Raw genomic sequence first — 23,628 nt, forward strand, 5'->3', positions numbered from 1 at the left:
TCAGTATCTGCTAGTGGTTTATATATCTTGACCAAGGATCATCCTCTCCTTAGATTTTCAGATAACACGAACATGTTTCCGAACATTTTGTCCAAGAACTTGAAAAACTAAATTAATAAAAACGATCAAGCCTTTTCTAGGTTCATAACTACCAAGGATTTTATTTCAACTCCCATGAAAGAATTATTGATATAGCAATTCTCAGTGTATACTGTTTACAAAGGTTTTAATCAATCTGCCATTAGACCCATGTCATATATTTGTGTCGGAACAAAAAAAATCACCCTGTTTGTTAAGAGGGACAACTCAAACATTGGTTTCAGTATCTGCTAGTGGTTTATATATCTTGACCAAGGATCATCCTCTCCTTAGATTTTCAGATAACACGAACATGTTTCCGAACATTTTGTCCAAGAACTTGAAAAACTAAATTAATAAAAACGATCAAGCCTTTTCTAGGTTCATAACTACCAAGGATTTTATTTCAACTCCCATGAAAGAATTATTGATATAGCAATTCTCAGTGTATACTGTTTACAAAGGTTTTAATCAATCTGCCATTAGACCCATGTCATATATTTGTGTCGGAACAAAAAAAATCACCCTGTTTGTTAAGAGGGACAACTCAAACATTGGTTTCAGTATCTGCTAGTGGTTTATATATCTTGACCAAGGATCATCCTCTCCTTAGATTTTCAGATAACACGAACATGTTTCCGAACATTTTGTCCAAGAACTTGAAAAACTAAATTAATAAAAACGATCAAGCCTTTTCTAGGTTCATAACTACCAAGGATTTTATTTCAACTCCCATGAAAGAATTATTGATATAGCAATTCTCAGTGTATACTGTTTACAAAGGTTTTAATCAATCTGCCATTAGACCCATGTCATATATTTGTGTCGGAACAAAAAAAATCACCCTGTTTGTTAAGAGGGACAACTCAAACATTGGTTTCAGTATCTGCTAGTGGTTTATATATCTTGACCAAGGATCATCCTCTCCTTAGATTTTCAGATAACACGAACATGTTTCCGAACATTTTGTCCAAGAACTTGAAAAACTAAATTAATAAAAACGAGCAAGCCTTTTCCAGGTTCATAACTACCAAGGATTTTATTTCAACTCCCATGAAAGAATTATTGATATAGCAATTCTCAGTGTATACTGTTTACAAAGGTTTTAATCAATCTGCCATTAGACCCATGTCATATATTTGTGTCGGAACAAAAAAAATCTAAAGAATCATTTATTATCCACTTGATCTGAAAAATCTTCATCCTCCATTGAAATTGTAATCTGCACCAAATTAATCTCACAACACAACTCAGAAGTCAAAACAACGAATGAATCACGACTGTGTCAAAGGACAAGGCAAGTAAGATCCAAGTAATGGGAAAGAATGGCATAGCTTACCAAAAATTCTGGAATGCATGAGCAACACGCGCTGCACGCACGGGCAAGAACATGGCGAAAACTAAGGAGAGGATGGAGATCGACGCACCTATAACATCGCGTCCTCAATAAGATATTCCTCCCAAGGGGACAACCTTGCCTTGGGTGGTTCATGCCCGCAACAGACTCAAATCGGAATTTGGAGTGGTCAAGGTGGAGCTAGATACTCATGCCCATGGCCTTGTTCTTCCTGCAAGGATGTTAAGATAGTAGTACTAAATCATGACATAAACCAGAAACCTAGCCGGGCTGCTGTAAGCGGTCGACGGCCTTGGTCGGCAAGTGTAGTCAGGCCATGAGCATCGGTGAGGTTCCCAACTTCCCTGGCTGCCGTGGAAGTCATCTCGGGGAAAGGGGATGGCAGGCAGAGACGGCGTAGGGGTTGCTAGCGAGAAACCGAAGGATGGCAAGCGGAGACGGAGCAGGGGTCGACGGCGAGAAAGCGGGAGGTCGTGGGTGAGATGATAGAAGGAGTCATCCGTCCTCGTCGCATCAGCCGAGTCGAGCGAGGAAGGACAAGGCAGGCGGCTGCGATTTTTCTGGGGAGAGAGGCGGCATCGGCATTGAGGGGGTTGGGGTTTGGGGGCGATGGGTGTGGGACGTGGGTACGTGGGTTGTTTCTTTTCTTTTTTTTTCTAACGAGCGTGGATCGCACGAGGCGGGGCTGTGGGGGAGTAGCGATCACAGGGTAGCGAGAGAGGATGTGTCGGTGGAAAGAAGGAGGTCGAACCATCACGACGTTCGATTCTGCTTTAATAGTAGAGATTCACACACCCCCTCTCAAAGCCCCGAAGTCCACATAGAAGAAGGCCCAGTTAACTACAGCTGAGCTTCGTTTTGTTCTTTTCTTCGTCCCGGCCTTTGATTATAATCACAAAAAAATCAGGCCATGGAAATCCCCCACGCCACGCACCACCACCAACTCTCTCCCGCGGCGCCGCTCCACCAATGGTCGCCGCCGCCGCCGCTGCCGCGGCCACGAGGAAGGACGGCGCCGACGCCCACCACCCGCCCCATCGCCTCCGGTCGCCCTCCAGGGTGGCGGCCGACTTCGCCATGGGCGGCGCGGCGGCGGTGGTGGCCAAGACGGGGGCGGCGCCGGTGGAGCGCGTCAAGCTGCTGCTGCAGAACCAGGCCGAGATGCTGCGCCGGGGCGCCCTCACGCGGCCCTACCGGGGCATCGCCGACGCCTTCGCCCGCGTGCTCCGCGAGGAGGGCGCCGCCGCGCTCTGGCGTGGGAACCAGGCCAACGTCATCCGATACTTCCCCACCCAGGTCAGCCCCCCCTTCCCCCCTTCCTTCCTTCCTCCCTTGATCCATCCACATTCTCGACTGACGAATCCACCCGTCTGATTAACGGACTGTCTGAATCATGATGCCTGCCATACCTGCATTCAGGCAGGCTTCAGCAGCAGAATTAGCAAGCAACGCAATCCTACTTGTGCATCCAAAATCTGATTTTAGTCAATCGATTTAGTGTAGAAATGTGCTGATGCAGTGGATCGAGTGAGGCTAATTTGTGTAATTCGCTTCACCCACACGTATTTTCTGTGGCCCTCGAATTTGCTCACGACTCTGAGGTAGTGAGGCGCTGTCTGACTGGCTGGTAGCTCCCAACTTTTTCTCACCACATAATACATAGTGTCTCTCGCTTTCGCAAGGCTAGTTATAAATTTATATCTGGCACAGGGAAAGCATGAGTGGCTTAGAATCTGATCGGTTATGTGTGAAGAAGTACTGCCAAAACAAAATCGTTCCACCCCTCGCAATGTGAATAATTAAGACTCGGCATTCACATCCATGATGCGTACACCACACCGCAAGGGCACAAACTTTCTGGAAAAAGCAAAGATGGCAGAGGAACAACACGGGCTCATGGCCACACAGGGCTGCTATCTGCTGAGCGCCTGCTGTGTTTCGATCGTTCCACGCTAAAAACGCTGAAACGTTTTTGCGTTTAGCGCCGTTACAGCACGCTATAACGTAAATAGCAGCATAGCGTGTAAAATGGCTAAAATATAACGTGGCACCCTCAAATACGCTATAGCGAAGTTTAAACTCCGAAATAGCGCGCTATTTTTTTCGTTGATAATGTGTGAAGAAGTACTGCCAGATTTATCACAAAACACAAAGACGTCCTCGTGTCTTCCAATAATGCAAAATCGTTCCACCCCTTGCAATATGAATAATTAAGACTCGGCATTCACATCCATGATGCGTACCCCACACCGCAAGGGCACAAACTTTCTGGAAAAAGCAAAGATGGCCGAGGAACATCACGGGCTCATGGCCACACAGGGTCTAGTCTGATAACGATTATGCAGCTGAATCATATTTCGGTCAATACTGTTCAAACTTGCTGCTTTTATCTGTACGACCAATCTCTGAAGTTCTATAGCATGTCCTTGATCATGGATTCTGATTGATGCTTTATATAGTAAAACTAGAGAAATGACTAGTGTGCAGACTGTTTGCTATCGCAGAATAAACTTATGCTTCCACTGTTACAATTATTTTCTGCAGGTTTTGTGAAAAAGCTAAGAGTGAGAACTGCATTCCATTTCATGCTGAACTATCAAACATGATCCTGAGCTACATGTTTGTACCCTCCACACATGTCTCAACAAGGGATTCTGATGGGTGCTGTACATAGTGGAATTAGGGAAATAGCTAGTGTGCGGATAGTTTGCTAATGCAGAAGAAACTTATGCTCGTGCTATCACAATTATTTCTGCAGGTTCTGTGTAATAACTAAGAGTGAGAATCACATCCCGTTTCATGTTAAACTATCAAACATGACTCCAGAGTCAAGAGTACATGCATATACCCTTAACTTGTTGATGTGAGGAAACACTCTGCTGTCATGAAAAACTTTGTTGTTCAAAAATGGAATGAAACCTCACTCGCGCACCTTCTGTGCAGGCCTGCAACTTTGCATTCAAAGGCTACTTCAAGAGCTTCTTTGGCTATGACAAGGAGAAAGACGGTAAATGGAAATGGCTAGCTGGAAATGTAGCATGCGGCAGTGCTGCAGGAGCTACAACATCATCCCTGCTGTACCATCTGGATTATGCACGGACACGGCTAGCCACTGACGCGATTGAATCTCAAGCGAACAAACGTCAGTTCAGGGGGTTGCTAGATGTCTACAAGAAGACACTTGCAACTGATGGTATTCGTGGATTGTACCGAGGCTTCAGTGTGTCTATTGTGGGTATTACTCTATATCGGGGCCTTTATTTTGGCATCTACGACACCATGAAGCCTATTGTACTAGTAGGGCCGTTGGAGGTAACATCATTCTTGTGTCATCTGCATCTCACAGATGAGGTTCCCACGAGACCAGTTTGACACATTTATTATTGGATACTTTTGCAGGGAAATTTTCTGGCCAGTTTTGCCTTGGGATGGACAATAACTACATTCTCTGGGGCCTGTGCCTATCCATTTGATACACTCCGACGAAGAATGATGTTAACTTCAGGGCAGCCATTCAAATATAGGAGCGCCTTCCATGCCGTAAAACAGATTGTTTCCACCGAAGGGTTCTTCACTCTATTCAGAGGGGTCGGTGCAAATATCCTCTCGGGAATGGCAGGAGCTGGAGTTCTTGCTGGGTACGACCAGCTCCAACGGTTTGCAGGCCGGCATGATTACAAAATTGAGAACAGGATGAAAGGGGCATTGAAATGATGCGCATGTGATGGATCTGCATGTGCCCGGGAAGATCCTTGGGTTTTCAGGTTGCGCGCTGGCCAGATGGGATGTGCTGTGTGAGCTACACTTACCGAGCTCACAGAGCAGACTTGAAATGCGTGCAAGAGTTAATGGGAATGAATTGATCAACACAATAACATTTCCTGGAGGTGAATCTTCCCAGGACAGGAGATGGCATCATGGTGCAATGGATGATTCGTTTCTATACGAAGTTTTGAATACCATAATGACTAGACCTTATTCTTGAAGTGTAAATTAATATGGTCTCCCGAAAGCTGATGTCCCCATGTACACTATTAATGTAAACTGTAAATAGTACTGTAAAGAATAAAGAGTTTAGGGCCTCTTTGGTTCAAAGCAATTTCGTACCTTGTATTAGGTTTGGTCCATTTATCCATATCTGGGACATTAGTTTGCTGCCACACCTTTGCTGCATTAGCTGTAATTGCTAAGACTGACATAAGCCATTGTTGTCGTTGTTGTGGTTTTTTAGGGTACATTGTGGTATTTTTTGATTGATCAGGCGTCAAGACTCTCCTCTTCCGGCCTTGTTGATCGCTTAGAAGGCCCAACTAATGATGATTTGCAGGCTTCCCTGAGACTGGAATAATCTGAGGTGAGCTTCATTTTGCATTGTCCTTTGTTTTGGCCTTTGATCATACCACAAACTAGATCATGGAATTATCATTTTCAGTGCAAAACTCTCTATGTGGCTTGCTTGTTTTGAACAAGGCTTGTTTTGGCCTTTGGTCATACCACAAACTAGTTTGCGCCATGCTGAACAAGGCTTTTCACCACATATTAGTAGGTTACAAGTCGTTCTGAACTTTCAGTTCAGCTGGTGTAGCATTTCATTGCTGCACCACTGATTCTCCAGGATCTATCGCAATTCTCAACTGAAACAAGTGGCAAGTTATCTGGTGTGAACTGCAATTTACTCTAGAAAATTAAGTTTGATTGGAATTTAGTGTTTTTAGTCTCCACTGGCAATGACTTAACTTTGATAAATTAGACTGTAATTTTTTCAAATTGTTTCCCCTGCATATATCCAAAGAACTAGGCAATTTTAGCTTCTTAAAGAATTGCAAACATGTATGCAACACACAATTTAACTTGACAATCGTAATCAGTACTTGTAGCGATATACATAGAATAGTTCTTTCACAACTGTAAGAAGTAAAACATAAAACAAACTCCACAAGTTTGGGTATAATATTAAAGAAAAGAACACTAGAGAGAAATAGTAGCTTCACTTTTCCTCCGCAAGGTTGTTTTAGGCTGCTGTTGAGCACAATACGGGACATGGTAACTGAACTCGGTATAAGGAGGTATCTGTGATTCCCATGTCACTAATACAAAGTCACCCTTAGGATGAAGGGAGGGATTCTCAATGATCTCTCCAATCCTTATCTTGGGTAGTTTCCTGGCTTCAGTTCGAGGAGGCATAAGGTGTAGTGGAGCAGCGGGGGAAGGGAAGAAAGTTGGTGAAGTCTACTGCACATCGTTTTTTGAAACGGTCTGATGGATGCTCACCAAACATTGACAAGTTGTTCTTTGTCACATTCTTGTATCTCTTCAACATGGAGAGCCAGAACTGAAGGCTTAGATTTGTCCTCAACCCATTGGTAAGTGAATATGCTGCCACAAATGACCCGTCTAACAATTTGATGAACTCTCCTGCTAACAGTGTCAGCTTTGGGTGGTCCTCACTGTGGGCACTTCCAAATGCTAGTGCCTTAAAGAGGTAGCTGTACTCCTCATCTGGTAATCTACTTAGGTGAATTGGCTTCACAGTACCATATCTAGTCAAACTTTCCATCCTACTAATGATTATAACCTTACTTTCTGTGCTTATGGATGTCACTGCCCAGTAAAATGATTTCCAGTCCTCATCATTGACCTCTGAAACTAATTTAACAACGACCAATGCCCTCCCTGTGCACCTTTCTGTTTCTACCATATGAAAGTTGTCTCCATTGAAGTGCAAAATTGAAGAGAAGTAACTACGGACCTTTTCATCATTGCATACATGTGCTACCAGAGTTTTCTTCCCGACTAGATAGCCACCGATGATTGGAAGTACAGATGGAGAAGCACGAGGGTTGTGCTGCAACAAGAAGTTGATAACTTGTTGCTTCTCAGTCCAACGACCGAACATACAGTTGTCAACATAAAGATATGTGTCATAGGGTCTGCGAAACATGGGTTCACACCCACCCAAAAGTATGACAAACTCTGTGATATTAGAAACAACGGTCTCTAAATTTAACAAGGCATCTTGTAGGTCACAGTTGTTATCAACTTGGTGATTCGATACACCAGCATTTGCACGGGAGCGCTTCAAGGGAGTGGCAAGATATGAGGCAAATGAGCCAGAACTCATCACTTCCTTAGTGCCCTCTCTGATTAGTTGGTTGCACTTGAAGGTGTCTAGTGCATGATAACCATGGTACATAGCCCTAGCTACCATCTTCAGTTGCAGAAGCATACCAGAGTTGGTGATGTACCTCCCATCCGCCTCCTCGACAACCATCTGAGCTCTTAGCAGGAGTTGCTGCAACCTCTCGGCATGTTTCTCCTCCGAGCATGGCGCTTCTGAATACCTCCCGATCAAAAAGGAGAAGAATCTGCTAACAAGGTCACCTGCAGCCGCAGACAGAACAACTTCCATTGTGGGAACTTTTGGTTGAGTGAGTACTGAACTGAAGGGGAATGCTGATGTTGAACTAGAAAATTGTTTTGCTTTTCACCTTGTAGAGATCAGGTTTTAAGGTATATATAAGGTGTGGTTGAGATAGATGCATGCATGGCATTGCCGCGTACCGTGAAAGACCAGCTGGTGTCTCTCCGCCGGCCAATCTAAATTTGACTCGGGATCAATGGTTAGCATAAGGTGGAGGTAGTGCACACCACAAATCCATGGTGGGATCTTAGGAGGTCTAAATCGTTGTGGAGCTGTAAGCACATTGTGTGTTTTAGCTGCAAGTCTACAGTCTACATAGTACAATGTGTTGCTTTTTTGCAGATTCTCCTATCTGTGGTTGACTGAAGGTCGTCACATCGGGGTTGCATGACTTCCTTTTGCAGAAGTGCTCTAACTGCTGTGACCTGATGGTTGTTCATACCGGCACTGGCCAAGTGGCTACTTGCTGTCGATTGATCATGTGAACCTGTGCTTCACCTACCCTGGAGCCTACCTAACTGCTTGGAGAGCCCGAGCCTGTTCTCTTGCGGTTTGATTTACTTGAAAGAATGTTCTGGTTGCACATGCCCATGGCCTCATGGTTGTTCTTTTGGTCAGGATGGTCAGCTGATGATGAACTGCCGCTATGATATCTATGCTGGTGCAGCCTTTCAGTGCAGCACCGCCAATTCAAGTATACTTGATTTTCTATAGACCTAATAATATCTCACACGTGTGTTCCTTGTTTGATCGGTGCCCCTCTAGTATAAGCGTTGTAGCTCTTCAGGTGGTCGTAAGTCTCTTGTAGTTCTTTCAGAAAAAAAAAACTTTGTACCTGTGCCCCTGGTTGTTATCCAAAGCTAGGCATGAAAAATATTTGTGTTTGCAGGTCCTTGTTGATAAGGAAGATCAAAACAAAAGTCTATAGATGGAAAACAAAGTCGGCAAAGAAATCTTAATCAGGATGGTGGCGCAAGCAACACAAACTACAACACCATGTCATGTTACTATCTGCATCATGTTTTGTTGGAGCTAGCACTTGCAGGATGGCAGCATGACGCAAACTGGCAAACAGAATAGATTGGGTGAGTTGGGATGAGTTGCTGAACCCAAAGAACATGGGTGGGTGACCTGTGCTTCAAAGACCTTGATAGATTCAGCGTCATGATGGTAGCACCACAAGCTTGTAGAATCGCTTTGTCGCCCTTGAGTTCTCATGGACAGTTACTGCTGGAATTCTAGTGTTCTGCAAGCTGAAGCAAAGTAAGGAATTTCATTGCCTGAAGAAGCATCCTGCATGGAATCTGGTAGATGCGCGACCACCGAAAGGTACTCAAATCACAAACTTACTATTGATTATTTTTAGCTCTACTCGAAATCACTCTACATGGCTTGCTTGTAGAACAAGCACGCACCGTCATCCTCAGAAGATCTTGAGAAGGCCGCGTAGATGGAAAAGAAAGTTTCTCAGATGTCGGCAAAAAAAAATAAATCTTAATCAGGGTGCTGGCCCAAGCAACACCATGTCATGTTACTATCTGCATCATGTTTCAGTGGACCTAGCAGGATGCCATGATGACGCAAAGTGGTAAACAGAATAGACTAGGTGAGTTGCTGAACCCAAAAAACATGGGTGGGTGGCCTGGGATTCAAAGACCTTGAAGATTCAACATAATCATGCTACCACAACAAGCTCGTAGAATCGCTAGCTGCCCTCGAGTTCTCACAGCAAATACTGCTGGAATTCCGGTTTTCAGCAAGCTGAAGCAAGGCAAGGGATTTCATTGCCTGAAGGCGCATCCTGCATGGAATTTGGTAGACCAGTCTGGCTCTGTTTGGTGAGCAACGACAGAGAGGTACTTGAAATCACAAACTTCCTTTTTTTTTTAAATAAAATCCTTCTACTCAAAATCACTCTACATAGCTTGCTTGTTTTGAATACTAGATGATACTCCGCACGTTGTTGCGGGAATATTTGCAATACATTTCGATGATATGTGATTTCTATGGAACGTGAATAGTGATACTACGAAAACTAAAATTGCAAATCCATATGCTTTATTGTAAAATATCTAATATATATTTGCATGTTGAGGTGGACATTTTCATGTGCATGAATGGATGTTGTGATGGGCCTTTTGCCATGCATGTTGCTTGATGATGTGGCATGCTTGCATGTTGAGAGAAATATGTTAGTGGGGGCTAGCTATTTAGATATAGAAGATGTATGCACCATCTCCTGAACAAGGTTGTAACAGCGCCATGTAGAGTGTTTTCCTGGTAATGTAGTAGCAATGATCAGAACAAACTTCACCAAAGTCATAGATTCATTGCCTGCCAGGAATAAATATTACACGAAAAGACGCAGTTTGTACTTTATACCTTGAAATGCCTCAAATTAACTAGACAGTCATATACATCTCTACCAGATCTTAGACACTAGCAAGTTGGTCTGAACTTTCAGCTGGTGTAGCATTCCACTGCTTCACAGGCAATTCTTCAGACTCCATCTCAATTAGCATGCATTAGTTTTAGCACTACATTATTATTCTACATCAATCACCTAGCATATAGTAGAGGAGCCTCAACTGAAAGGGATTCACAGCGCTGATCATCTAGCATGAACCACGGGATTCAAAGCACTGATGAAGTGTACTTTGTCTCATATGGATGGGCGTCAGCTGGATCTCATTCCCACGGGTGTCACGCATTATCTTCGTGATACTGACAGTAATGCTGTCGGTGCTGGGCGCGACATATAAGGTACCGCCGTCCTCCGCCGGTGGCCACCCGTCGGAGAGGGTGGTGCTCCTAACCTGGAAACGCGAATATTGCTGCCAATCCAGGTCGACGTTGCTCGAGCCAAGTTGGCACCTGAACTTGCGCCCCTTCTCCGTGGTGGCGGCGGCATCAGGATCTACGCACAACACTGAGGCGGCATTGCCGTAAGGTGGCGGCGCTGGAGTGAACTTCACCAGGAAAAAGGGGCTCCTGTCTCGCCTGTGGAGAACATGCACTCCTGCTTTCACCTCCACTGTGAGCTTAACATTGTACTCCAACTCGGTGGATGGCCACATATGACCGCCGGTAAGATGAGCCAGGAGTGCGACGGTGGAGCCGGCGAAGTTGCTGCTGAAATCTGAGATGGGCTCTAGGCCCATATTGCAATTTCTGAAAAATCTCTAAGGGCCCATGTGGGTTATATGGCACTAGGTGTGGTGGGAAGTTTAGTCCCACCCCGGAAGTGGAAGGAGAGTTGGAGTGGTTTATAAGGGTTTCTCTTCTACATGCTATTGGAGCTTGAGAAGAGAAGAGGCCCTCGCGCACTCCTCCTCCGCCGCCCGCCTCGTCGCCGCGCCGCGCCGCGGGTTGCGGGATTGAGCCGAGCCGAGCTCACACCTACGCGCTTATTTTTGCCAGTCACTAACGGAGAGTTTTCTGACAGCTGAGCCACGATCTGAGACGTCGGATTGTGGGCTGTCACGGACTCGGACGTGGGTCGAGCCCACGTCTCTCCATGCGGCTGCGCCTATAAGTATGCGGTGTCTCCTAACCCTAGCCGCCACGAACAGATCACATCTGCTCACGCGCACGCCCACCGTCGTTCCTTTGCTGCTGCTGCCGCCGGTGACTCCATCCCGTCCGCTACGTACACGATCGACGGGAGAGCAGGTCTCCGAAACCACGCCCTTCTGGTTCCTGTACGGGGTGAGGGGCGAATAGGTTTTTGGGCAGCGATTACGCGACTGCTCGCTTTCGATCGTCTACTTCCTCTACGTCCGCGTCGCCTTCGTCATCACCATGTCCACCGACGCCGACCGTGCCGCCGCCGAGAAAGCTGAAGCCGACAAGAAGGTCGCTGAGGACGCCGCTGCTGCCACCAAAGCCGCGGCCTCTGCGTGGCCTACTGGAGGGTATAACTCGTTTATCCCGCTCCTGATTATTTTCATATTAGCAGTACTAGCAATATGTGTAGATTTGTCTACTGTTTGCTTAGTACGTGCATGTTTAGATCAGAGTCAGTACGTCATCAACTTAGTCAATGCCATGCTAGTGATTTACTCATGGATTAATTTAATCGAGAAATTGCCTATTTACTCAACAATCCAAAAACCTATTATGTGTAGGAATTTCTCGGCAAGTGGCTTTGCCGCTGCACTGAAACCGGATAAGTTTACCGGTACATACTTCAAGCGTTGGCAGACTAAGACCACGTTATGGCTCACGGCTATGAACGTGTTCTGGGTCACCGGTGTCTCCACGGGAACGATTGCTCCTGAACAGGAGAAGGCGTTCAAGGAGGCTACCGTTGTGTTTCTCGGAGCAGTTCTTAGCGTGATCGGAGATAAACTGGTCGACGCATATTTACATGTGCATGTCGCCAAGGACTTGTGGGAGGCGCTCGAATCTAAATTCGGGGCCGCCGATGCAGGGAGCGAGATGCATATTATAGAGCAGTTCCACGATTACAAGATGGTTGAAAACCGTCCTGTATTGGAGCAGGCTCATGAGATAATATGCATTGTTAAGGAACTTGAGCTTCTCAAGTGCGAGTTACCGGGCAAGTTTGTCGCGGGCTGCATAATCGCTAAGCTCCCTAATTTCTGGAGGAACTTTGCCACCACTCTGAAACATCAGAGGCGTGAATTCTCTGTGGAGGATGTCATTGGCCATCTGAGTGTTGAGCAGAATTCGAGGGCAAAAGACTCGCACGGAAAAGGGGCCGAAGGGACTTCTGTTGCCAACATGGTGAACCAGAAGAACTTCAACTCCCACAAGCCCAAGGGAAAGAACGGTGTCCAACACAATACCGACTTTAAGAAGAAGGGTAAGAAGACCTTCAAGAAGAACAAGAAGGACGAGGGCTGCTTTACTTGTGGTTCGGTTGAACATTGGGCCAACAAGTGCCCAAACAAGTACAAGAAGTCAGGACAGGACTCCAAGTCTGTCAACATGATTGTGGGCAACAATGAGAATGGTGCATCTGGGTACGGTAATTTATTTACTGTTTTTTCAGTGTTTCAACCCAACGATTGGTGGGTGGACACAGGTGCAGGTGTTCATGTGTGTGCTGACATTTCATTGTTCACTTCTTACCAGGTCACAGGTCACGGGTCCGTATTGATGGGGAATGGCGCGAGTGCTTCTGTTCATGGTGTTGGCACGGTCGATCTGAAGTTTACTTCGGGAAGGATCGTGCAGCTGAAGAACGTGCAGCATGTCCCCGCCATCAAGAAGAACCTCGTTAGTGGCTCCCTTCTATGTAGAGAAGGGTTTAAGTTGGTTTTCGAGTCTAATAAATTAGTTGTTACAAAATATGGACTCTTTGTTGGAAAAGGTTATGAGAGCGGAGGGATGTTCCGCCTTTCCCTCGCAGATTTTTGTAATAAAGTCGTGAACCATATTCATTCGAATGTTAATGAATCTGAAGTTTGGCATTCACGTCTTTGTCACATTAGTTTTGGTGTTATGACGCGGCTAGCCAAGTTGGATTTAATCCCGAGTTTCACTTTAGCCAAAGGTTCTAAGTGCCTTTCATGTGTGCAAGCTAAGCAACCTCGCAAGCCTCATAAGGCCGCGGATGAGAGACACCTGACACCATTAGAACTCATACATTCTGATCTTTATGAGATGAATGGTGTGTTGACTAAAGGTGGAAAGAGATACTTCATGACATTGATAGATGATTCCACTAGATATTGCTATGTGTATCTGTTAAATACTAAAGATGAGGCTCTACACTACTTTAAAATCTATAAGGCAGAAGTTGAAAATCAACTTGAAAAGAAAATTAAACGAGCCGGTCAGATCGTGGTGGGGAGTACTTCTTGAGTGAGTTTGATTCCTTCTGTGCGGAACACGGCATTATTCATGAGAGGACGCCTCCCTATTCACCCCAGTCAAACGGGGTTGCCGAGCGGAAAAACCGTACTCTAACTGATTTGGTTAACGCCATGTTAGATACATCGGGTTTATCCAAGGCATGGTGGAGGGAGGCTATATTGACGGCATGTCATGTCCTGAATAAAGTTCCGACAAAGGATAGTGAGATCACTCCCTATGAGAAATGGGCAAAGAGAAGGACGACACTCTCGTACTTGCGCACTTGGGGCTGTTTGGCGAAAGTCAACGTGCCGATCCCCAAAAAGCGTAAGCTTGGACATAAGACCGTGGACTGCATTAATTTGGGCTACGCTAAGAACAGCGTTGGCTATAGATTGCTAGTAGTGAAATCTGAGGTACCTGACCAGAAGATCGGTACAATTATGGAGTCTAAGGATGCTACATTCTTTGAGGATATTTTCCTATGAGAGATATGCAAAGCACTTCTAGACAGGAATCTGAGGAGACTCCTGAACCTGCCATCCCTATGGAATATTATGAACAAACACATGATGAAAATCCCGAGGAGGATGACGAGGAAACCCTTGGTAGGGGCAAGAGACAAAGGACTGCAAATACCTTTGGTAATGATTTCTTCGTGTACCTCGTGGATGATACTCCCACTTCTATTTCAGAAGCGTATGCCTCTCCAGAAGCTGACTACTGGAAGGATGCGGTCCGTAGCGAGATGGATTCCATCATGGCTAACGGGACATGGGAGATCACTGACCGTCCCTATGGTTGCAAACCACTGGGATGTAAGTGGGTGTTCAAAAAGAAGCTTAGGCCCGATGGTACGATTGAAAAGTACAAGGCTAGGCTTGTGGCCAAGGGCTATGACCAGCAAGAAGAGGAAGATTTCTTTGATACTTATTCACCTGTGGCTAGACTGACCACCATTCGAGTATTACTCTCGTTGGCGGCCTCACATGGTCTTCTCGTCCATCAGATGGATGTTAAGACGGCTTTTCTAAATGGAGAGCTAAAGGAGGAAATCTACATGCAACAGCCTGATGGCTTTGTGATAGATGGTCAGGAAAGAAAGGTGTGTAGGTTGATAAAATCTTTATATGGCCTGAAACAAGCACCTAAGCAATGGCATGATAAGTTTAATACAACTCTGACATCTGTTGGTTTCGTTGTTAATGAGGCTGACAAATGTGTATACTATCGCCATGGTGGGGGCGAAGTAGTTATACTGTGCTTGTATGTTGATGACATACTGATATTCGGAACAAACCTCAAAGTCATTGAGGAGGTCAAATCGTTTCTATCTCAGAACTTTGAGATGAAAGACCTTGGTGTGGCTGATGTTATCTTGAACATCAAGCTACTGAGAGATAATGAGGGTGGGATCACACTTCTGCAATCCCATTACGTTGAGAAGGTGTTGAGTCGTTTTGGATATTCGGACTGCACACCATCTCAAACACCATATGATCCTAGCGTATTGATTCGAAAGTCCAAAGGCATGGCTAAAGATCAATTGAGATACTCTCAAATCATTGGTTCACTGATGTACCTAGCGAGCGCAACGAGGCCTGACATCGCGTTTGCTGTGAGCAAACTGAGCCGGTTTGTTTCCAAACCGGGTGATGTACATTGGCATGCTGTTGAGAGAGTTATGCGCTATCTGAAAGGTACTATGAACTATGGACTTCACTATACCGGATACCCGTCGGTACTTGAAGGGTATAGTGATGCGAATTGGATCTCTGATGCTGATGAGATGAAGGCCACAACTGGGTATATGTTTACTCTTGGAGGTGGCGCTGTTTCCTGGAAGTCTTGCAAGCAAACGATCTTAACGAGATCAACAATGGAAGCAGAATTAACGACATTAGACACATCTGGTGTTGAAGCGAGATGGCTTCGAGATCTTTTGATGGACTTGCCATTGGTTGATAAACCGGTTCCGGCTATCCTTATGAACTGTGACAATCAGACTGTCATCACCAAGGTGAAGAGTTCAAAGGACAACATGAAGTCCACAAACACATAAGAATGAGATTAAAAGCTGTCAGAAAATTAAGAAACTCCGGAGTGATAGCGTTGGACTATGTCCATACGGCTAAGAATCTGGCAGATCCCTTTACAAAAGGGCTATCACGTGTTGTGATAGATAATGCATCGAGGGAGATGGGTATGAGACCCACATGAGTTGCCATGGTGGTAACCCAACCTATATGATCGGAGATCCCGTGAACTAGGACCTGGGAAAACAAGCCAGTGGTGAACTGAGGAGAGTAACTATACTAACCCACTCCGTTGGAGATGCAATACTCTCGATACTGTATGGTAGGATGACTACGGTCTCAATGTGTTTCAAAGCTTATAAAAGCAAGATGCTATCCTACAGAGCGATCTTTGGAGGAACACACCTATATGAGCCCGACTGCTGGTCACAGTCTATGAGATTGGGGTGATCTCTAGTAAGCTCATGAGTAGGCTAGGAGTGTGACTTATATGCTCCACCCGAGGGGTCAGCCTTCGGCAGCCTAGTACTAGTAAGACATGTAGTGAAACTTCTTTACGCCAAACTGACAATTCAAGGCATAGTCCATTGTTCAGTTGTGAAGGAGTGTAGCCACTTGTTCTAGGTGAAGTTCAACCTTAACAGGTCTTTACTGAAACACTGGTATATCGAAACAGCAATTGGAACAGAGGATACAATGGGCCCTCGAGATCTGGTGGGGGATTGCTGAAATCTGAGATGGGCTCTAGGCCCATATTGCAATTTCTGAAAAATCTCTAAGGGCCCATGTGGGTTATATGGCACTAGGTGTGGTGGGAAGTTTAGTCCCACCCCGGAAGTGGAAGGAGAGTTGGAGTAGTTTATAAGGGTTTCTCTTCTACATGCTATTGGAGCTTGAGAAGAGAAGAGGCCCTCGCGCACTCCTCCTCCGCCGCCCGCCACGCCTCGCCTCGTCACGACGCGCCGCGGGTTGCGGGATTGAGCCAAGCCGAGCTCACACCTACGCGCTTATTTTTACCAGTCACTAACGGAGAGTTTTCTGACAGCTGGGCCACGATCTGAGACGTCAGATTGTGGGCTGTCACGGACTCGGACGTGGGTCGAGCCCACGTCTCTCCACGCGGCTGCGCCTATAAGTATGCGGTGTCTCCTAACCCTAGCCGCCACGAACAGATCACATCTGCTCACGCGCACGCCCACCGTCGTTCCTTTGCTGCTGCTGCCGCCGGTGACTCCATCCCGTCCGCCACGTACACGGTCGACGGGAGAGCAGGTCTCCGAAACCACGCCCTTCTGGTTCCTGTACGGGGTGAGGGGCGAATAGGTTTTTGGGCAGCGATTACGCGACTGCTCGCTTCCGATCGTCTACTTCCTCTACGTCCGCGTCGCCTTCGTCATCACCATGTCCACCGACGCCGACCGTGCCGCCGCCGAGAAAGCTGAAGCCGACAAGAAGGTCGCCGAGGACGCCGCTACTGCCACCAAAGCCGCGGCCTCTGCGTGGCCTACTGGAGGGTATAATTCGTTTATCCTGCTCCTGATTATTTTCATATTAGCAGTACTAGCAGTATGTGTAGATTTGTCTACTGTTTGCTTAGTACGTGCATGTTTAGATCAGAGTCAGTACGTCATCAACTTAGTCAATGCCATGCTAGTGATTTACTCATGGATTAATTTAATCGAGAAATTGCCTATTTACTCAACAGTTGCAGCCAGGTTCCGGACAGAAGCATGGCGCGTGGGGGCATGACTTGCCATGATCCTCCACCTCGTGATAGTGCGTCTTCACGGTTGCATCGGTTGTACCCGCCGGGGAGGGAGCACGTGTTGCAGTTCTCCTTGTTTATGAGTTTGCCATGGCACGGTGAGCAGATCACATGCCCAACGACGCACTGTGTGTCAACAAGAAAACACATCATGATTTATCCTGAAGTCCTGTTTGAAAATGATGAGCATGCTGAAAACAACAGTGGGGAACCATGCAAAACTTGATTGACCAATTTGTTCTTGGAAATGTTGTGCTGGTGGCAGAACTCACTACATAATCTTTGAACAAGGATACAATTCGCTCGCCACAGGTATCCCCAAGTCAAGGATGCTCTCGATTTGTATTGGCGTTTTTGGAGTTGAGGAAAAAATTGGTGTTAGTTGTAGGATGGAAGTGGCCAGATTATCTGGTCTGGAAACTAGGCAGAATTATCTACATTCTGTAGCCAAAAACAGTACTTGAGTGCTATCCGTTTACACGGCAATAAGCTTGTCACAGGTTGCTTACCCTCCACAATTTTTGTTCGCACAGTTAAGTTCCTGACTAAAACTCGGAAGATTTTTTTTTGAAAGCAAAAACTCGGAAAAATTTGTGGCCCTAAGGGATAGAACGGTGAGAGCAATCTATTGTGTGTGTGTGTGTGTGTGTGTGTGTGTGTGTGTTGTTCCTTGGGTGTAGAAACTGATCCCCTTTTCTTTACTTTGTCATATGGCAAGCAAATACAGTATTTGTGTAGGTGATTCAGTATGTATTTGAATTTAGCCGTGCCTTTTCCCTATCTGTGATTTTTATTTTATTTCTGATAAAGGTGTGCGATTCCTCTGTGTATCAAAGAAGGAAACACACCATGGTTTCATATTTATATGCATGCTTGTGAAAATGAAAATGCATGATCTTCTTCACTTCCAGTTCAGAGGTTGCAGGGGGGCAACAATGAAGAACCAATAGTAGCGAAGGCAAATGAAGAGAAGCGACGGTGGAGGATGAGAGACCTGGAACACCGGAGGCCGGAGGGGGCCGAAGCAGATGGTGCAGTCGAGAACATCCGGGTCGATGATGCCGCTGATGCCTGCCGCCGCCGCCGCCATCTCGCTCATCTGCTCCGGCCGCTGACGGTGATCCCCTTTCCTCCTCTTATTGCCGCTGCAGCTCTCCTCCATTGCTCATAGGCAGCTGCGCTACTAGTCCACCACCACAACTTAGCGGTGAAGAAAAATCCGTGGCTTGCTCCATACGCTGCAGCGTGAGTGCAGGGTGTACTAATTACCTAGCCGTTGTGTGCATTGACGTGATGCGTCGAGGCAGGGGCGGGGAAGAGGAGGCTAGTACTAGGCTATAGTACTATCTAAGCTAGCCGTTCCTTTTTTGGTTTTGAAATCCGCGGTGATGCTCCGGTTTTTTTTTCATTTCGGCTTTGGTTTTCAGGAACTTTTTGGTCATATATTCTTATGTGGGTTCCTCGAGAAAGGTGATGACGTGGCTATTCTGCACCTGGGCTGAGGGCATGAACAGTAAACTGGTTTAAACAGTGAAAAAAATTCAACAAATCCGAGTTTATTTGTGCTGGGAAAAAGTCTCATTTGCATGATGCTCGTTCAAAATTTGGTGAGGTTTGTACATTTGAGGAGCTCGTGGTAATTTTTTTATGGATGAGACTTCTGAAAACGACACTGCTCGCAACCGATTTTGTCTTTTTTTTATCACGAGCTCCTTGAATGTCTATACGCTCTGAGATTTTGCACCAACATCATGCATTTGAGCATCTTACGCCATAAAAATAATTCCATTTTTTTTGTCTGCGTTTTTCTTACCTTAACTGTTAACCAGGTGTAGATGAGTCCGAGCACCGAATTGAATTTTCGATCTACTTCAAGAAATAGTATTAAACTATACCTAGACATCCTTTATGCCGGGCCTAACAAAGCCAGAAGCAGAAAAACCTAGGCCCAGGTCCAGCCTGGCCTGGCCGTCGGACCTAGAATTGAGGCCCATCCGGTGCGTCAGTGAAAAAGCACGGCGACCCTTGGGCCGGGGCTCTTCCCTAAATCGCAATTATAGCAGGCCCAGCCTTCGGGCTCAAAACCTAGTCCCAGGCTTGGCCCGCGGGCAGGGCCGGGCCCATAGGTGTGCACACTGTGCAGCCCGCACATGGCCCATAAATTTTATATAGGCCTATATACTGAGTGCTAGGAATTAGAAGGGAATCTGGGCCGCTGTCGCTGATTAGTTGAGCTCCTGGACTGGATCGCGGACATGCTAAAATCCACGTGGACGCGGCAGTTTCCAAAACCCGCAACTGTGGTGCTGCGGCGGCGGTGTGCAGGAGTAACAATGGAAACTTCATGGGCAGTTCAGCATTGGTGATACATGGGATAACTGATGCAGCAACATTAGAAGCTATTGCATGCAGGGAAGGTCTTGCTCTGGCACAAGATTTACTATTGACTGATTCTGTTATAGCATCGGACTCCGAGCAAGTAGTTATTGATATTAAGACAGCAAGCAATGGAAGCTACGGAGCAATCATCTCGGAAATTAGAAATCTTTTAGTAGGGTTCAATTGTAATATTACTTTCGAAAGCAGAGCGTCTAATAGCAATGCCGATAGGTTAGCTAAGTTTGCACACTCTTTGGATAGGGTAGGCATTTGTGGTTTCTGGAACCCCATGATTCTTTTTGTATCCCACTTAACGTGGTTTTTGAGCAATAAAAACTTGGTTAGCCCCTAAAAAAAGCAGATCATGGCTTTCACTAAAGAAAAAAAAACGCTCGATCATGGTCTGGTGAGCGTGCGTCGCTCGCATTTCCAACCAGCACCGCCTAACATTGCGACTTTGCGATGATCGCGAACAGACTTCCATCCCTACTCCGGTCCCTGCCGCCTCGCAATTCTTGAACGAATCAAAGTGAATAGCCTAATACCAGGAAAAATCAATCGCTATATTGACATACGAACACGTCACGTGTATCCTCGACGCCGGGGTGATGCACAGCAACTCACGTCGAAGGAAATTTGACCAACAACGCGATACGCAAGCCAATAGTTGGGCACTTTCGAGACCCGAAACCTCGCACACCCGGGAGGGACCCTGTCAAGGAGCGCGACGGCTATGGGCTGCCTTAGGTCGATTCGCTCGCCCCTAGAGCCTTGGGATTCACAGCTCTCAAACTCGAGGAACAACGAAGAACGAGAGAGAAAAACGGTGGAGAGATAAAACATAGATGAAAAAGTAATATATTAATTTGTTCGATTATGTGTTGTTCAATCGGCCGTCACCCCCAACATATATAAAAGGCGGCTGGACTTCCCGTACAAGAAAATGATTCGACTAGGCTCTCCTTACATGGAAAATTACATCAATTCACGTCCTATATTTTCACTTGGATGACTATATTTTCAATCGGATGACTATATTTCCACTCGGATGGCAATCTTTTACGCGATTGGTAAGTTTTCACTCGGATGGTAACCTTTTCACTCGGATTTTCCGACTGAAAACATAACCTGATCTTGATTTGCCTCTCCAGGTCGCATACGGCCTTGGATTGAGATGATTTATATATGAAAATCGATCGTTTCAACGAGACGAAGCTTTTTCGTGTTGAAGGTTTTTCGATTCAATGCCATCTTGATGGCCAAATGACTCGCGCGACCTATCAGATAAGGTGTCTGGTATCTCGCGTCATATTTTCGTTTAGGTTCAGCCTGGAGTGTATTGTCTCTAACTTTTGCATACAAATTCGGATTGAGATGATTTATATATGAAAATCGATCGCCTATACGAGAAGAAGACAATCCATGTAGAGCGCTCCTTCATCCGAGGTCGTCTTGAAGGCGTAACCGGCCGAAAAGCACTCGGAACAATAAATTCTGCCACTCGGAGTACAGTTTCGGCCCCTAAAATGGGGTCGGACGATGATAACCTAAACATCAAAGTTGTTCTACTCGACGATGTGAAACTTTTCATGCTGAAAATCCTTTCACTCGAGGCCATCTTATTTTTCTTTTTATGCCGTGCCAAAATCTGATTGGTCTTTGATTGACCCTCTTCTCGGTTGGTCGTATGCTCGGCATCTCGAGTTCTCCATGTCTTCTTCTAGAAAAGGCCCCACCCATCATATTCCAGAGTACTTGCTGGGGTGCTACTGGAGCTGCACAGAGAAATATAATGGAGAAGGCCCACTAACACCAAAGCAGGAGCGCACTCTAGAACACGGTAGCACCTTCATGGGCCCAAAATAGAAACAAGGAGAAGCTCGTGGAGCCTCGCTGGAAACCGAAAGATGACCAAACGCTCATCGATTGCAGAGTGCTCGAGACGCTTCAAGAGCACTGGAAGAAGATCTCTGGTAGCAGCGAGACGGCCGCGTTCGCCAACGCTCGCGTGGACTGGAAGGAGACCCCCGAGGCGCACGTCTTCAAGGCCGACCTCCCTGGTGTGAAGAAGGAGGAGGTCAAGGTGGAGGTGGAGGACGGCAACGTGCTCGTCGTCAGCGGCGAGCGCACCAAGGAGAAGGAGGACAAGAACGACAAGTGGCACCGTGTGGAGCGCAGCAGCGGCAAGTTCGTCAGGCGCTTCCGCCTGCCGGAGGACGCCAAGGTGGAGGAGGTGAAGGCCGGGCTGGAGAACGGTGTGCTCACCGTCACCGTGCCCAAGGCAGAGGTCAAGAAGCCCCAGGTGAAGGCCATCGAAATCTCCGGCTGAGTGGACGCGTATCGTCGACGTATGATGATCTTTTGGGCCGGAGCCAGTTTGGTTGATGTGTGTAAGAGTTCTGCAACCTAAAATTATGCTATAGTTGTGTCTTTGTTCTTGTCGAGTCTTATCTCTGATGAGAAATATATGTAGTGCGTTTCTTTTCCCTGTCTTGTCTGTTCTTGTGTAATCGCCAACAGATTTGGCGATGAATAAATGAGAAATAAATCCTTTGTTTTTTTAGTGCAATGCAGATTTTGCATACACAAACAAAATTTGACCATTATTATTTTTTCCTTGTAGTTCGGATGGAAAGGATCAAGAGAAATGACCTTTGTTTTCTCGTTTTTCACGTAGCTGGAAAGATTCGTTGGGCTGGCTGAAAATGGCTGCCTGGCAAACGGGAACTAGGTCGCCACTGAAAACTTAGCCACGGACAGGTTTTTCCACAGAAACATCTGCTTAAGAATTGAGTAATCATCTGCTTAAGAATTGAGTAAGGAAACTATGCACAAGAATATCAATATGTTACAAAGGGTCTGAAATACTTCCTCCGCCAGGAAATACTTGTCGGAAGAATGAATATATCTAAACGTATTTTACTTTTAGATACATCCATTTTTTGACAAGTATTTTCGGACGGAGGGAGTATAATCAATACAGCGAATGCTTTCTAGCCGATCAATACGCTGTGACCTCTGTCTCACCTTCAGCTTTCATTAATCGTGGGTCCACAATGATCACTAACCTGAATGCTCTGAATGTTGATTCCGTGACTTCTGTCCCACCTTTTTTTTGACGGGAAACTACGGCGGGCTTACGCCAGCCTGAACTTATATTAGCCAGGGAGAGATGACAACATTCAGGTAGTTACATAGGGTGAAGAAAAGAAAGATTACAAGGGGTCAACCCCCAACAAATGGCAGATGATAAGCTAAATTCTCGCAGATAAGTGATACAACATGGAACCCCAGTCCTTTAGAAGGGTCTGCTTGACCGCATTTTTGCAGTGATTAGACCAGAACACAAGATCCTCTTCAGATCGTCGTAGAGTGACATACAGATCCTCATCGTGGGCACGGAAGACCATAGCATTTCTCCGCTTTCAAATAGACCAAAGAATGGCAATGATGACTGTAGAGCGAACTTTATCAATTGAGGGGTTAGACCAAATATCTTGAATATGTTCGACTTCTGGAGGACGAAGAAGAAGAAGATTGTCCCAAAGCAACTTGATGGAGTGGCAGTTCAACAGTAAGTGACTTGTGGTTTCTGGCTCATCGCAAAATGGGCAAGTATCGGAGCTTGACATCCCATGCCGGAAACGCCGATCATTTGTAAATAGTCTGTCCCGGAAGGCTAGCCAAGTGAACAACCGACACCTATTTGGAGCATAGTTCTTCCAAGTAGCCGTGGCGTACCTGTCCTCCGGCCTAGCTGCAAACACAG

The 23,628-nt window shown here is 46.0% G+C and overlaps 2 protein-coding genes and 1 pseudogene across 2 annotated transcripts; 2 read left to right on the forward strand and 1 right to left on the reverse strand.

Moving 5' to 3' along the window:
• Nucleotides 1-2,309: 2,309 nt before the first annotated feature.
• Nucleotides 2,310-5,595, forward strand: LOC123059981 (ADP,ATP carrier protein ER-ANT1). Its single transcript, XM_044482548.1, has 3 exons — nt 2,310-2,731; nt 4,379-4,747; nt 4,835-5,595. The coding sequence occupies exons 1-3, from the start codon at nt 2,405-2,407 to the stop codon at nt 5,147-5,149; spliced, it is 1,011 nt and encodes a 336-aa protein (XP_044338483.1). The 5' UTR covers nt 2,310-2,404; the 3' UTR covers nt 5,150-5,595.
• An 808-nt stretch (nt 5,596-6,403) lies between these two features.
• On the reverse strand, nt 6,404-18,642 carry LOC123059982 (uncharacterized; annotated as a pseudogene).
• A 1,182-nt stretch (nt 18,643-19,824) lies between these two features.
• On the forward strand, nt 19,825-22,428 carry LOC123056666 (16.9 kDa class I heat shock protein 1-like). Its single transcript, XM_044479984.1, has 2 exons — nt 19,825-20,044; nt 21,704-22,428. Exons 1-2 carry the CDS (start codon nt 19,825-19,827, stop codon nt 22,186-22,188), a joined length of 705 nt encoding a protein of 234 aa, XP_044335919.1. The 3' UTR covers nt 22,189-22,428.
• Nucleotides 22,429-23,628: the final 1,200 nt, after the last annotated feature.

Source organism: Triticum aestivum, chromosome 3A (genome assembly GCF_018294505.1).
Source record: "Triticum aestivum cultivar Chinese Spring chromosome 3A, IWGSC CS RefSeq v2.1, whole genome shotgun sequence".
In the NCBI taxonomy this organism is placed as follows: Eukaryota; Viridiplantae; Streptophyta; class Magnoliopsida; order Poales; family Poaceae; genus Triticum; species Triticum aestivum.

Excerpts from the sequence above, each read along its gene's own strand:
- LOC123056666 (XM_044479984.1), top strand. The coding sequence starts at position 19,825 with ATGGGCAGTTCAGCATTGGTGATACATGGGATAACTGATGCAGCAACA. Across the intron at positions 20,045-21,703 it reads TCTTTTAGTAGGGTTCAATT|CACCTTCATGGGCCCAAAAT; the intron begins GTAATATTACTT and ends AGAACACGGTAG.
- LOC123059981 (XM_044482548.1), top strand. The coding sequence starts at position 2,405 with ATGGTCGCCGCCGCCGCCGCTGCCGCGGCCACGAGGAAGGACGGCGCC. Across the intron at positions 2,732-4,378 it reads TCCGATACTTCCCCACCCAG|GCCTGCAACTTTGCATTCAA; the intron begins GTCAGCCCCCCC and ends CCTTCTGTGCAG. Across the intron at positions 4,748-4,834 it reads TACTAGTAGGGCCGTTGGAG|GGAAATTTTCTGGCCAGTTT; the intron begins GTAACATCATTC and ends ATACTTTTGCAG.